The sequence below is a fragment of the Paramacrobiotus metropolitanus genome, unplaced genomic scaffold, assembly GCF_019649055.1.
Source record: "Paramacrobiotus metropolitanus isolate TYO unplaced genomic scaffold, Prichtersi_v1.0 Parri_scaffold0000202, whole genome shotgun sequence".
Classification (NCBI taxonomy): domain Eukaryota; kingdom Metazoa; phylum Tardigrada; class Eutardigrada; order Parachela; family Macrobiotidae; genus Paramacrobiotus; species Paramacrobiotus metropolitanus.
The window spans coordinates 18,332-31,893 of record NW_026570422.1 but is presented as its reverse complement, the minus strand read 5'-3'; the positions used below and the strand labels follow the sequence as shown (position 1 = coordinate 31,893).

Below are 13,562 nucleotides of genomic sequence, written 5' to 3'. Positions count from 1 at the left end.
TTTTCGTTTGTTGTTTCGTCAGTTGCATTTGCAGACAAGGTCTTCTGTTCCTAATGGGAGTTATAAATCAAGCTATAAATTTGTAATAACGTCATATGAGATTTGGATGCTGGATGGTCAAATTACTGTCCATTTAAAATATCATTAATAAATGCTGGATACTATTATGCTGAAAATTGCGAAATCGGAACACGACGAACGATATCCGGCGCTACTGCCCAAGTTTATTTTACCCAATGTCTCCAATCTCCAAAAATCTCCAAAAAACGCTTTAGAATGGAGTACATTAAGCGGACCCTACAAATCGGTGCAGCATATTGACGCCATGAAGAAATCGCACAAATTCGAACGACTCATCTTCGGTCTTGCCAACTTTCTGCAGCATGCCCTTAATTATATCATCCTCACATGAAATCCCGAGACCGTAACAGATTTTACTCAATATCTCTTTATTAATCTTTCCAGTCTTATCGACATCGTTTTCCAAAAACAGTCGGTAGATCCGTTGGTGATCGAGGTTGTACCAGCGGTTCAGCTTGTTCAACGCTTCAGCAACATCCCTCTCAACCTCGCCGGTTGCCACATACACATCCTCTCTAACTGCCGCTTTCCCGCTGTCCACCGCTCTGCGAAACTGATCAATCTGCTCGGGAGTATACATTCCCGGCTGGCTCAAGGCAAAGTTAACCACGTGTTCATCACAGTTAACAATTTGGAAATAGCGTCCGCAGATGAAGTGCACGGATCCAATAGTGAAGTCCTGCTCGGTGTAATACTCGGGTGGGTTGGATGTGCCTTCCTTGATCAGTTTTCGTCGCGACAAGAATGTCTGCTTGACGGAACTGATAGAGGCGACAGACTGCTCCATAATCATCACGGTTCCATCGCCGACGAAGTAAGAGAAGACGAAACGTCGCGACCGATCATCCGGCTCCTGGGTGACCTTTAACAAGAGCACAGTTAGAAAGTATCGCTTTATAGATGTTTGAGCGAGCGCAATTTGAGGAAGCTTCATACCACAACTAAAATGTAAAATAAAGAAGCAAGTAACCAAAGTCAATAAAATAAATCAATAAATTAAGGACAAATCTGTCGAACAAATTTGAAGTTAGGTATTTCGCAATATCCAGTTTTCGCTGATTCGTAAGCCACTGAGGGAGTTCAAAGCGCTAACAAGTAAGCAGCAAACCACACGCTAAGTTTTCTTAACTATGTAATGCCCTTATTTTCTGTTATGCATCGCTTACCAGTCGCGCTTCGTAACGGAGAACTTCCTTATCGTAAACGATGGCCTGCAGATCGTTTTTCTTGGGAGGCTGTGGATTGAGACTCAGACAGTTCTGCATACTGTCTTCGAAGCCGCCTTGCCGGTGCATCGGATGCCATTCGCTATGCCGATGCTTATTCAACTCCGGCTGCTGCGGCAACAGCTCATCCGGATGGACTTTGGGAAACTCCATGTGCCCCAGTTTTGCCTTGTACCACTCCTTTGTTGCCTCATCACAATCACAAATAGTGACCTTTCTCCCGAACAACAACAGCGTTTGCCCCGCTTTCAGGTCCTTCCACGTGTAACATTCCGGTGTTGTCTTATCCCCGATCTCCGCTATAAAAACGAATCAAACTTTATGCGATGTTGAAGTGAAGTACCGCTGCGTGCCTACGAACAAGGTCCTTGTAGAAGTTCTTCGGGATTTTCTGGCGCTTGATGATGGTCCGTACGGGATCGTAGCCGGAGTTCTTCGCGGGTCGCATTGTTAATTCCATGGTGTCATCGTATATATAGTATTTGAGGCACATCTTGCGGACATCACCGGCTTTGAACATGGTCTCGTCCATGATGACCTCGAAAGTCAGGACTTTCCCGTCGTACTGAAGGAAACGGCTGAGCGGTGGAATGTCTGGCTTGTCCGATGGAATGGTATGTGGTCGCGCAGCAAAATCTCTGTACTGAAGATATGGATCGTCCGGGAGTTTTTCGGGGGGACCGATTGTTGATCCATTGTAAAGATAATAGTACTGAAGAAACAATAAGTTCGATAAGTTGCATACTTTGGTGGGAATGAGATTCTACAATCCCAGAGAGCTATATGAAGTGCTCGCACGGCAAACTACAGCGCACTCGTCAGAAAACGCAAACATTTAGGCGCGAATCATCACTGAACGACACAACGAACATAGTGGCGGCATGTGTCGATTCTCTGCTGCTAATATCCGACATCGCGAAACATTGGAATAGATCCAAGAGATCGCCACTGGACACAAACTTACGTTGTTTTCATAATCGATTTAGCGACAAAACTTAAAATGCCAGTGCACCTTAGTGACCATACCCTTGTATAATCATCGCAGTCGTAAAGGTGGAACTGATGTCCGCTGAGATCCAGGTCCACACCGATATCCAGATTGCTCCAGTGCCAGAATACACGCTCCGGGCCGGGCATGTAGTAGCGCGCTCTTCGCAAACATACTCCTTGCTCAAAGCCGGCATTAACTTGTGGATTTTCATACACTCGGATGGAGTTATCCTCCGTGTAGTAGTACACTGTGAACTGGCGCACCCGATGGTTCAGCTTCAGAAACGGATTCTCCTGCTGTACAACATCCACACGGTAGGCGAAGAACCTCAACACCTGTGGTAAAACATCAAGAAGCAAATTTGCCTTTGGTTAGCTCAACAGTAACAACTTCAAACAGATTTTTGAGCAGCTATGTACAATAATGCTAATAACGTGGGGTGCAGTTTAATAGTGCAGAAACAAGCACCGCGTTCAAGTTTTTATATGCCAAGTGTCCTATAAATTGTTATGTATATTTTAAATCAAAGCGCTAATGAGTTTAATCGTTGTGCAATAGGAAACTGATCGTTGTTAATAAAAGTAAAGTCCGCCCGTAAAAAAGATACTAACTGGCGCACTTTCGGCGTTGCGATCCTGCAGGAGCTTCTTCTCATCTGCCAATGTCAGGTTGGTTGCACGTTGCGTTGGCGTCGTGTAGAACTCCGGATGGAGGCATCCCGTTTTAATGAGATCGCCAAACTGATCAGAATCCAATCGAGGTTCGTCCACATTAAATGCGCCCGAAGGGCGGCTGGAGCGCACACAACCAGGAACACTGAGGGACTGCGCACGGGTATAACCATGTCGCTCCTACACACAAAAACTGTGTTTAGACAATGCAGAAACACTGCAGTTTAAACGACGATTGTCTTCCATACTTTGGTGCGCAGGTAATCGTTAGTGTAGCCGAGAGCAAACGATGGTGCCACTAATTGCGGTGCAGTCATTATGATGTAGTAACGCTGACAGAAAATGAAATCTTATATTCTATCCTACAGAACATCTAAAACGAAGCTAGCAAATTAAGATAGCATGATAGGCGTAAACAGCGCAAAACTTTCCTTAGCCTTCCAATCCACATGAATTTGGAAGTACTGTAAACTGAAGTTTTTATCATGACAGAGAATTACATTGCACATAAAGAAAACATAGTGCATGAATTTTACGTGCTCCTGAGCTCCTCGCCGAGTAAATTCCCCTTCCGGCTGAGACACCCACTCAATATGTTGCCATGGTATTAGCATATTAGCATGCTAACGCCTGTCTTTTAAACACGGTACACGGTTCGTTCAACAAATCTACGTACGACAAGAGGCAACAAATTTAATCCAAAGGCACGGATCCAGTGTATGATCAAACGTGCCTGAAGTAACACGATTAAGTACTTACTGTCGGCAGTATCGGGTTGTCTCACTTGTGTGTTGAGGAAGTACCTCCATTCCTGGAATATTGTAAAGATCGGTCCTACATTCCGTGCACATATACATCTCTCGCATGGTTTGCCCTGCTTGGTTATTCGGACTACGACAGCTGCGCAGCAGATCTTTGCATTCGTAAAAGTTGTCTGGTGGTCCGGTATATGTCTGATCTGCAAACAATCATCATCCGTGTCTTCGTTTTGCAAAGGGTGACGCACTTTTGAAAGATCGGCGGTGGAAAATGTCTACTGCTCTAGGATCTGTAAAGACCCCGCGTATCTACGCGGTTTGCTATAATTTCATACGAGTACTTTGAGTACGTATCCTGTTGCCGAAACATGCTGTACTTTATTCTTTACGAGTGTTCGCAAGTTTATCGTGACCTTACGTCTATAAATTTACAGCGCAGACTTTATTAAGTTTAGCGTTGCCAGTTTTAACGATTGTCGGGATTATTCGTCGGGTTTTCGTCTAATGCCACTTTCACGGTCATCGTTGTGGCTGGGCACCTTTTCATCAACCATTCACTCAGTTGGCTTTCGTTAGATCTGAGCACATTTTGCCACTTACTGAAAACACAAACGGCAGGGGATAAAAGGTGGCAGTGGCACCTGCCACTGGCGATTGCCACCGGCAGTGGCAGTTGCCACTGCGCGTTCTGGCAAGCGATAAAAGGTGGCAGTTGCCGGAAACGGTAAAACTTAGTTTTTTTCTGCAAAACTGTCCGATTTCTCTAAATTTGGATCAGCCAATGTACTCGGTTATATGGTTTGAGAAATATAAAAACCGCATTGCTCATAAAAACAATTAATTTTAATATTCTGATAAAATATAAAACGCATTTAAACGGCCTTACACATTTAAGTAACCGAAAAAACGTAATAAACTCAAAAACTAAAAAGCAAAAAAACTAAAAAGCTTCCGAAAACTGAAAAAAATGATTCTACAGATAGTTACGGATAGTGGTTCTCGTGGTCGTAGCGGCAGCGGTGCTGGCACTCTTAGTGGCGCTGATGCTGCCATGCTGGTTATCGTAACAAGGCTGGTTTCGACTGCCGTACCGCTATTATACTGTTTGGTTTTATTTGGTGTTTCCATCCAGTTCGTTTATTTTGGGTTTGGAAGTTTTCTTCGACTCTTTGGTTAGATTCGCTTATTTTAACAGATTTTTCAGGTTTCTTGTGCTTGCTAAGGTTTTCGGAAGTCTTTTCAGCCCCCGGCTTTCTAGGATATATTTTACGGTTCAGGTTTTTTGCAATAGATTATGCTGTTAAATAGTAAAAAGTTTGCTTACAACGCTCAGCTCAGTATACGTTTATGTAGGTAGCAGTTCTAATTATTAAGGGAAGTGGCCTGATACACGGTACCAAATTACCAATTCGTATATCCGCGCGAAAACCTACACTTTCGCATATTCCCAAGCACTTTTATGCTTTGTTTGATGACAATCTGTAGCCCGAATAAAAGATTTCTAATAAAAGAATAAAAGCCAAACGATTTCCACCTGTTTTGGAGCTAATCCGGTTAAGTTCTTATTTTAACTGGCGTGCCAAAATAACTTTATGCGAGCACTCCTGATTTGTGGCAACTGCTACCTTTTATCGCTTGCCAGAACACGTGGTGGCATGTGCCACTGCCGGTGGCAGTTGCCAGTGGCAGGTGCCGCTGCCATCTTTTATCACAAACACGACACACTGCGCAGAGCAAAGCGAAAAATCGCAGCTGTAACAATCATACAGCGATTTCATTGGTCATTCTATTTTACTACTGTGCTCGTTCGAAGTGGACAGATCAGCAGTCCTGCCCACAGCATTACTGGCAGTGCCAAGATAAAAGTTTCAGCAGAATGCCACTTTAGAGTATAGAAAGAGTGCGCTGGCATTTATCCAATACAAAGCGTCATACAAATGTGAATGTCCAAAGAAATTATTAGGTAGCCATTTCTGCACGACAGCTCCACGTATTATCGTTGACAGATGTATATTGGCCGTAGAAAGGATTAACATTGGGATGAGTATGAGCAGGCTGGTTTCCGGGTGTACATGTGGGCCAGCTGATTTGGCATCGCCTGGCAAACCGGGATTCTCCTCCGTTCCCAACGTTTCGTTATTGCAGTAGTCTGTCGCGCATGCATGACACTTAACGCTCCGCCCAAATGTGGTTGTCCAGACTTTGGTTATGCTGTCGCAAGTCGGATATTCCGGGTTAAAAAGGCATTCAAAAATGTAAAACGGATCCGCATGGCTTTCGAACGGATCTATTGAACAGAAAATTAGTGTCACGTTACTTAATAGAGTGACCTAAAATACTCAGACAGCACATTTGTATTATTACTACTCATCTGCAAAATGAATTCTTAAGGCGTGAACTTTCAGCCCAAGCGAAATCGAGTTGTAAGAGATTGCGAATCAACCGTTCATTCGTTTACGCAACCAAAGTGGACAAAGTGAATTTCATTCTTATCTGCCTGACAGTTGAACTGCTAAAATCTTGTTGCGCTTAGTAATTTTTTCGACTAAAGTATTTTTATGTGGCGTTCCGTTCGGTGCGGGCTTTTTTGTCTTCCGCTTCGTCCTCTCAAGCTTCGTCTCCCATTTTCATAGCACAATTAATTCAAATTAGTCACCTGTGAATCGCAGTTTTATGCAGAGTTGCGCAGTCGGGCAGTCCTTCCGCTCATCAGCGGAAGCGTACTGCAGATTGTGAGTGCCTTTATTAGCTGACAGCATCCAACAGCTCTCTTCCTTACATCCATAGCACTTAATGCCTACGCCTTCAGAAACAGCGAGTAAATGTTAAAAAATGCGGTTAGGAAGCCACGCGGGGAATCGTTAACGTTTTGCATCGGTATGAGTACACAAGAAATCCAGGGCTGAAGTTATGCAGCCACGACTTACTGCATTGGCTTAAAGCTAAGACGATGAGTACTTCCAGATAGACTTTTGGAGCTAACATTCGCCACACATGTATTCGTTAGTACGACCATATTTTCTGTGGTTATCGGTGGTTTAATATGACAGTTTCCGAATTCCGAATACTGCCACGAAAAGCAGCAAGAACTTTACCGTGATCGTCATCAGTACATATATTTATGGGCAGAAAACTTCTAATAAGTATGTTGTCTCCTGACAACCCACTGGAGAGAAAAGGTGCACTGATAAACATCTTCCGCAAAATCGCCTTTTGAGTATTTACTAGCTAAAGTTCTGAATTTTAGTTTTTCTGAACTGAAGCAGATAACAAAAACTAGAAGCACATATCACAAATGGCACCAGCACTGGTTTCAGCAGCTTCAATAAAATTTGGAAAAGAAGATTAGCCTTGTTCACCGTGCCGAGTACTAGTTCAGCTGTGCCAATATTTCCCCATTTCGGTTCAGAACGAAAACGAATGTTCGACTGGCATGAGAACGCCGTCTCCCGCTCACGCGATGTACCGCAGTATTGTCCTGCAGAAGACATGGTGACTTTAACGGGAAGCCACACAACGGTACAGTTTTAACACAATGTGCTGTACCGGTTGTCCTCTGCTCGCACAATGAATTCCCTGGCGATGAGTCCATCAATGCTCTTCTTGATCATATCCATGGTGGGCGTAAAACGGTGAAGCAGTGCATTGTGTAGTTCGGCAATGAGATCCGCATCATCCATCTGCCGGTGGCCCTTCATGATGCGAATCACGGCGGCGTCCACTTCGTGGCGGCGATCACTTTCCTGCTTTTCACGCGCCTCCTTGCTGGTCTCCTCATGGGAGGTGTCCTCGCGCGACTCCGTCTTTCCGCCTGTAATCGCGACATTCAGTGTGACTGTTATGTAAGCACTGGTAAAATTACCATAAATCCACCGTGAAAGATGTTATTTATACCTGTGTTGACCTTTACACGGAATAGCTGAGAGTAAAAGCTGTCGTTAACAGCAAATCGATGCCCGCTTTCTGCAAAAACCGCAACAGATTTAACCAAGTTTGAATGTTCGTGATCCTAAGAAAGCGTTACTCTTAGAAAACGTTACTTATGTGGAAACGTTATAAAATTAATAAGTTTATATTAGTTCTTTTTACCCTATGCGAAGAAGACAGAGCAGTTGACTGGTCTAGTCAAAGTAATTTCTATTCTTGGTTTACTTTTTATACTGTATTTGTATGTGTTTTGAATTTTATTGACTTAATCTGGAACTGTACCTGGTAGTTTCCCAGCGCCCACCTTTATTAACAGCCGCATCCTGCTGGTACACAGCGATGCAATGGCCCTCTTGAGATCCTTTTCGGGGATGTTTGTGGCTGTCGCCATGTCCTGGTAAGACCACTCCGGCTGTTTGTTGAATAACATGAGCACCACCATCTGGTAGGTTGTCACTTGCAGCATGTACTTGCGAACAGTCTGCCCGGTGGCACCAGTGACGGCCGGTGGCTGATCGTTGATAGCCGGCGGACCGTAGAATTCCGCAGCGATTTCCGCTGTACCGAGGTTATTCTGCAGATTGAGTTGGCGACCGTTGTGCATATCCAGGTACAGTCTATTACGGAAAAAATATAACTCAGACGTAGAGTGTAAACAATTACGATTAAAAAAAAGCTTGTATTATTTTTGAAGCATCGTTTGCCATAAAAATTCACAATATACATACACGATACTTCGAATTTTGGAAAATAAAAAATGACGCAAACTTAGTTTTTTAAAACTAATACTGATTGCATACGGTAAAAAAGAAAACTAATCCATTAATTAGTCTGATAAAAACCAATTCTTAAAGGCTTCGCATGACATTATTTACTCTTCTCAAATCAGTACTGCTTTAAAAGAATTAGGAACTGAAGCCAAAACATGCAATACCGTAAAGGTTTCTTACTTTCGGAACTCCAAAAATGTCTTCTGCGCTTCCCAGGGCAGGTTAATCGGTGCCGGTGACGGCGGCATCGGCCAGAATCCCGTTGTCAGAACTTGTACGTTCAACTCAACCGACGTAGCAATCTACAACAGACGGTGACGTACTGCCGAAAGCGTGACCTGTCATTTTACACTACCTTACATTGTTCTGAAAGCAGTGATCCTGGAACTTATCATTGCACGTCCCCGACAACAGTATATCGCGGTACATTCCCTCCAGTTTCGATGTATAGCTGTACCCGGCCTCATTACGTAGTTTCGTCAACATGGTCTTCTCCGCCTCTTCCGCCTGCCCGCGGGCGTTCAACAAGCGCCGCGCTAGGAAGTGCTTATAATATCGTTCAAAAAGGTCACGATCATGCAGATAACGGAAGAGGACCATGGATTGCTCCAGGACAGTGTTAAGCTGCTGCTCCGTTAGTACCTACAACATAGGCGGTTTATGTTAAATATGATCTGAGTGTAACCTTTCTGGTTGTTTCCCAAAACTACAATCTTACGTTCTTACTGGCATTCCGCAGTTGTTCGTCAATAAATAAAGTCAAGAGTTCCGGGGACTTTTTGTTGAGGTTAAAGAAGTATTCAAAATCCGTGGCGATCATCTTACGCAGACGAGGATCCTTTTTGAAAGATTTCTCCAAAAAGAGATCGTATTCGCGCTTTAGATCCAATAAAGCCTGTGCATCACAAATAACATTGGGAATTTGACCAGCGTTTTTGGTTCGTACAGTGTTCGGTACAGATAGTAACCGCTTCAAACCTTTGTATACTGTCGAAAGCGATGCTCACCTGAATTAGCTGGACAGGAGTTTTTGTAGTGCCGGTGCTGTCAGACATCAGAGCGGTTCCCTGCTGGCGTAGATATTGACTCATGGGTGTTAGCAGTTTAGGAATGCCTTCGTTGATACGGTTGAGGATTTTGTACATTGCCGTCATCTCTGCAGAGACCGGTGTACATTGTTCTACTTTCCAATCTGGTATTTTTTATTGGAATGCAAACGGAATATGCGCAATGCTGCAAAATTATATTACTTACGTAAAACTTAAGAAAAATTAAACAACAATAAAATTTATGAAGTAAAATTTGTATATACAAGACGAACACAATTTCAGTTAAAATAATGTTATGCATATTACCTATTGCGCCCAGTTCATGTACTAGTACATGCACCCACGTATTCGCCGGCATACGCTTTAGACGGTGCAGTTTACACGGCGCACATAACAAGTTGGTTTACCTGTAAAATTACGGTTTTGAATGAGGGACACAACCCCACCGACCGGCATATTGATGATGGTCTCAACGTGCTTCTCGATTAGCTCGGTATCAATCAGTCTGTCTACGCCGGTTTTCGTCGAGGGATCCAAGCAGTTCATAGTCCGTTCTCCTTCGCTTTGGATCAACTTTTCCACGTTTTTGATGTAATCGGTGGCACTGTTGTCCGAAAAATATTTCTGTGATTCCAACTGCAACACAATAACGATTGCTTGTAAACACTCAGTTTCTCCCATGGAAAAATTCAAAATCGAAAGCGTTCATGTGCACTTGCAAGTGTACAGTACAGAGTAAGATTACGCAGAGCTGCTGAGTCAGGCTGCTCCAATACTCAAAATTCGTCTGATGAAGAACACAGATAGTATCAAATGGCAAAGCAAACTTACTCGGAAGTACGCAGCCGAATCCGCGAGGAAATCTCGCTCGAAATCCTCTTCATACACAATCCGCGATCCCGCACCCAGATCCATCAGCATGACCGTTATTCCCTTGATCGTCTCCCGATCGACGCTGTCACCCTTTCTCTCTTTGTTGATCAGCTCCAGCAGAGTGCTGAGCAGGCGTTCCTTGACCCGACCGAAATGCAGCACCGTGTCCCGGAACAATCCCAATCCCATAGCGTATACGGCGGAAGTCTTCGTATCTTGGACATCGACTTTGCGATCCTGTAGTAGACCATACTGAAATGACAGATTGACTGCGATGCGGGGACAGCACGAACCATGTACATGAAAATGTCTTTCAGGATTTGCATCCCGGAGGAGAAAGCGTCCCAGGTGCGCTTGACGGTGGTGAGGAAGGTGGCATCCACGCACTGGGCCACTTCGTTGCGGACCTGGAGCAGTTTGGAAAGAAGATTACGGCATGAGTTTGTAAACAGTATAGCACTATAACTGATCAATATAATGAACTGTTTTACCATTACTTTGCAGTCAGCTTTCAAAAACACATGTACTAGTGCTGTTCTCAAGCGGAAGATTTTGCTTTGTTGCTCTAAAATTTCTAGCTACTACCGCAGCTACAAAAATCCGAACAAACATCGAAATCCGGAAATTGTCAGTGATAAAAATCTCAAAATTAGATAGAAATACATACGCAGATTCGTTACCGCACTGAACATTCTTTCAGTTTTTTTTCTCAACTGCTGCATATTCTAACACCTGCTGGCTTGTAAATATTTTATAACTATGTTCTTGAATCCAAGTACGAAGCAGGCTCGTTAAACATGGAAACATGGAGCGCGCTTGCTCCGGCTAATTTTTATTTTGAAAAGAGATGCAGCACAAACTTAACATTGAGTAAGTTGCTTACATGGCTCTCCAGGTGCGCAGCGATGACATTACGCAGATTATCCTGCACCATCCCACCGTGTTTATGCAAGAACATTCCGTAGGCATGATTATACAAGTCTTCGAAATTGGTTTCAACGGGCTGCTTCTGCAGTATCGCCTCGATGGCGGTCCTCAGCACCGTCCACGTATCATCCGCGTACTGGACCCCCACTGGCGCCTAACAAGATGCAAAGGTCATTAGCAGTCCACGCTCCTTTCGAGATCTACATTCTTACGGGAAACGGCTTAATCCGCAAATGGGGCATCGTGAATGCATCAAAAGGCTTATCTACGTCATAAAGAACCGCATCTTCTACAGCATAATTATGAGCACTTCGTGCTCTTTAAAATCTCGCTTACGATGCTTAAGTATCGATGTTTATCGTCTCCCTATTGCCGAGCAACGCGCTTGCCTGACATGTGTACAAGCGGGAATACAGCGTGCGCTGTCCAACATGCTTGTAAATGTTGGCGATTGTTTAAGTGTGCGTAAAGTGTCGGATTAATCTGAACGGATATGCCAGCGTTTTTAGCCACGTATGGCGGACTAATCGGCGGCTCATTTATCGGGATTGCGGTGATCGCTCTCTTTGCCGTTCTCGCCAAATTATACTTTGCCCAGCAGAATCTCGGCACCAGTCTCAACTCCATCAGCGGTCCCAATGGGGGCGCTGAGCTTACCAATGCCCGCACGGAAGCAGCTAACGCTCAGGCGGCGCTGGATCGTCTGCGCGCCAGTCTGGGCGCCACGGAACAGAACAACCGGCTGCTCAATGACCAGATTGACGCCTCACAGTCACAGTTGTCCGGATTGAATGACGAGCGCAAGAATCTGGAGGACCAGTTGGCGGAGGCGGGCAAGGATAAGAAGAAGAAAAAGAAGGGCAAAACCAAAGGTAAAAGCGAGCGACGGAAGAAGCTGGAAGCAGACTTGGAGGTGGCCCGCTCCAAGCTGGCCACCAATATGCAGTTGTTGGAACAAATGGAGTCGCAGCAGGATTTGACACTGCAGATGGCTAAATCGTCGCTGGAGAGGGTGCAGCTGCAGGATGGCGGGGCTAAAGCGGAAACGGAGCAGTTGAAAAAGGATATCGCTGCGTTAAACGTCACGATCCAAGGTAAGTGAGTAAGGCAGCCCAATTGTGTGAGGGTTGTAATAACGTAATAGTAATTGTATAATAGGAGTTGTAATAGTAGTTGTTGTTCATTAACGAGAACAGAACAGATGAATGTAATTTGAAGATTTTGAAGATCCAGGGTATTTATTATAAACTTTCTTTCATTTGCTCAAGTCAAAAATTTGATTTCGTCAAATGCCCCGTTAATTGTTTACAATTGTTCGATGCGCTGAAATTTTTTGTCTAATGTTAGTTTTTTGACCTTTACCTAGCTTCATTCACGCAAATTGCGAAACAGGAATTGAGCAGTGTAAGCCGATCTGAGATGAGTCAGTTAATCATTGGCAGTAATTATTAAGTTTGGCAGGTTATACCTATGGCTGCTCCGGCCATATCGAAGATGATCAAAATCAAATTCTCCTTGTTGCATCTCGTTAAAGGTATTTGATCTCAGTGCGGTGTTTGTTTTGCAGAACTGGTGGAAGAGACCCGTAAAAAGTCCGTGGAGACTCCTGGCGCAGCGGGTGATGCCGGAATTAACGCCATAGAAGAGGAAGTAGATGAGGAGAGCGACGACGATGGATGTTGCAGCTGTTGTAGTTGTTGTAAGAAGAAGGGAGCAAAGGTCAGTCTGCGCTTGTTTACATGCAGTTGAAAATTTGGGGGTACATATTAAAATTAATGGGATTTTCTGTTATAGACAAGCACGGCCGGCAAATCGGGACATACGAAGCGCGGCAGCAAACTTACCGGTGTCAATGCCCATGCCACGGCAAAAGTAGAAGCCGTACCACCACCGGCCGATGGGACAGCCCTACCGGCAGCTGGCGATGCACCACCTCCTGTCATTGAAGTGACGCCACCAGCGTAGAAATGCCTAATCTTTATTTGGGTTTTGATTGTTTAGCCTTTACGGTGCAGTGCAAGTTGTTCTAATTCTTTTAAAACACAATTTTTATTGGAACTTCTATCTCTTAATTCTGTGGTAATTCCTTTAGGCCAGCTGAAGGCACAGAAACGGTTTGGTTTGATTGTTTTAATCAGCATAGCGGATCTGTACGACTATGGCACGTGTGTCGCATTAGAGTTTCGTTCCTTTCAGTACCGGAATTTTCTCATTTTGTAGCACTTCTGCGGTTAATAAGAATGCTCAAAAAAATTTTACTAAAGCGTTATAGTTTCGACGATCTCATAA

The 13,562-nt window shown here is 44.2% G+C and overlaps 3 protein-coding genes across 5 annotated transcripts; 1 reads left to right on the top strand and 2 right to left on the bottom strand.

Annotated features, from left to right (window-relative positions):
- Positions 1–211: 211 nt before the first annotated feature.
- LOC129600889 (EF-hand domain-containing protein 1-like) lies at positions 212–3,532 on the bottom strand. 2 transcript variants are annotated; one of them, XM_055499523.1, is made up of 6 exons: positions 3,218–3,532; positions 2,910–3,149; positions 2,334–2,633; positions 1,665–2,019; positions 1,248–1,606; positions 212–943 (listed from the first exon to the last, which is right to left on the bottom strand). In XM_055499523.1, exons 1-6 carry the CDS (start codon positions 3,284–3,286, stop codon positions 287–289), a joined length of 1,980 nt encoding a protein of 659 aa, XP_055355498.1. In that variant the 5' UTR covers positions 3,287–3,532; the 3' UTR covers positions 212–286. The 2 variants fall into 2 exon arrangements, with proteins under 2 accessions (XP_055355498.1, XP_055355499.1); XM_055499524.1 differs by lacking the exon at positions 3,218–3,532 and having other exon boundaries at positions 2,918–3,093.
- A 1,839-nt stretch (positions 3,533–5,371) lies between these two features.
- Positions 5,372–11,625, bottom strand: LOC129600892 (cullin-3-like). Of its 2 annotated transcripts, XM_055499528.1 has the most exons (15): positions 11,486–11,625; positions 11,230–11,427; positions 10,640–10,753; positions 10,305–10,583; positions 9,881–10,109; positions 9,432–9,580; positions 9,143–9,319; positions 8,785–9,066; positions 8,605–8,726; positions 7,937–8,271; positions 7,622–7,690; positions 7,274–7,538; positions 6,655–7,205; positions 6,384–6,530; positions 5,372–6,014 (listed from the first exon to the last, which is right to left on the bottom strand). In XM_055499528.1, the coding sequence occupies exons 1-13, from the start codon at positions 11,513–11,515 to the stop codon at positions 7,181–7,183; spliced, it is 2,274 nt and encodes a 757-aa protein (XP_055355503.1). In that variant the 5' UTR covers positions 11,516–11,625; the 3' UTR covers positions 5,372–6,014; positions 6,384–6,530; positions 6,655–7,180. The 2 variants fall into 2 exon arrangements, with proteins under 2 accessions (XP_055355503.1, XP_055355504.1); XM_055499529.1 differs by lacking the exons at positions 5,372–6,014; positions 6,384–6,530; positions 6,655–7,205 and having other exon boundaries at positions 7,401–7,538; positions 7,959–8,271.
- Positions 11,626–11,681: 56 nt separating this feature from the next.
- Positions 11,682–13,533, top strand: LOC129600906 (uncharacterized). Its single transcript, XM_055499575.1, has 3 exons — positions 11,682–12,367; positions 12,841–12,992; positions 13,068–13,533. The coding sequence occupies exons 1-3, from the start codon at positions 11,767–11,769 to the stop codon at positions 13,236–13,238; spliced, it is 924 nt and encodes a 307-aa protein (XP_055355550.1). The 5' UTR covers positions 11,682–11,766; the 3' UTR covers positions 13,239–13,533.
- Positions 13,534–13,562: the final 29 nt, after the last annotated feature.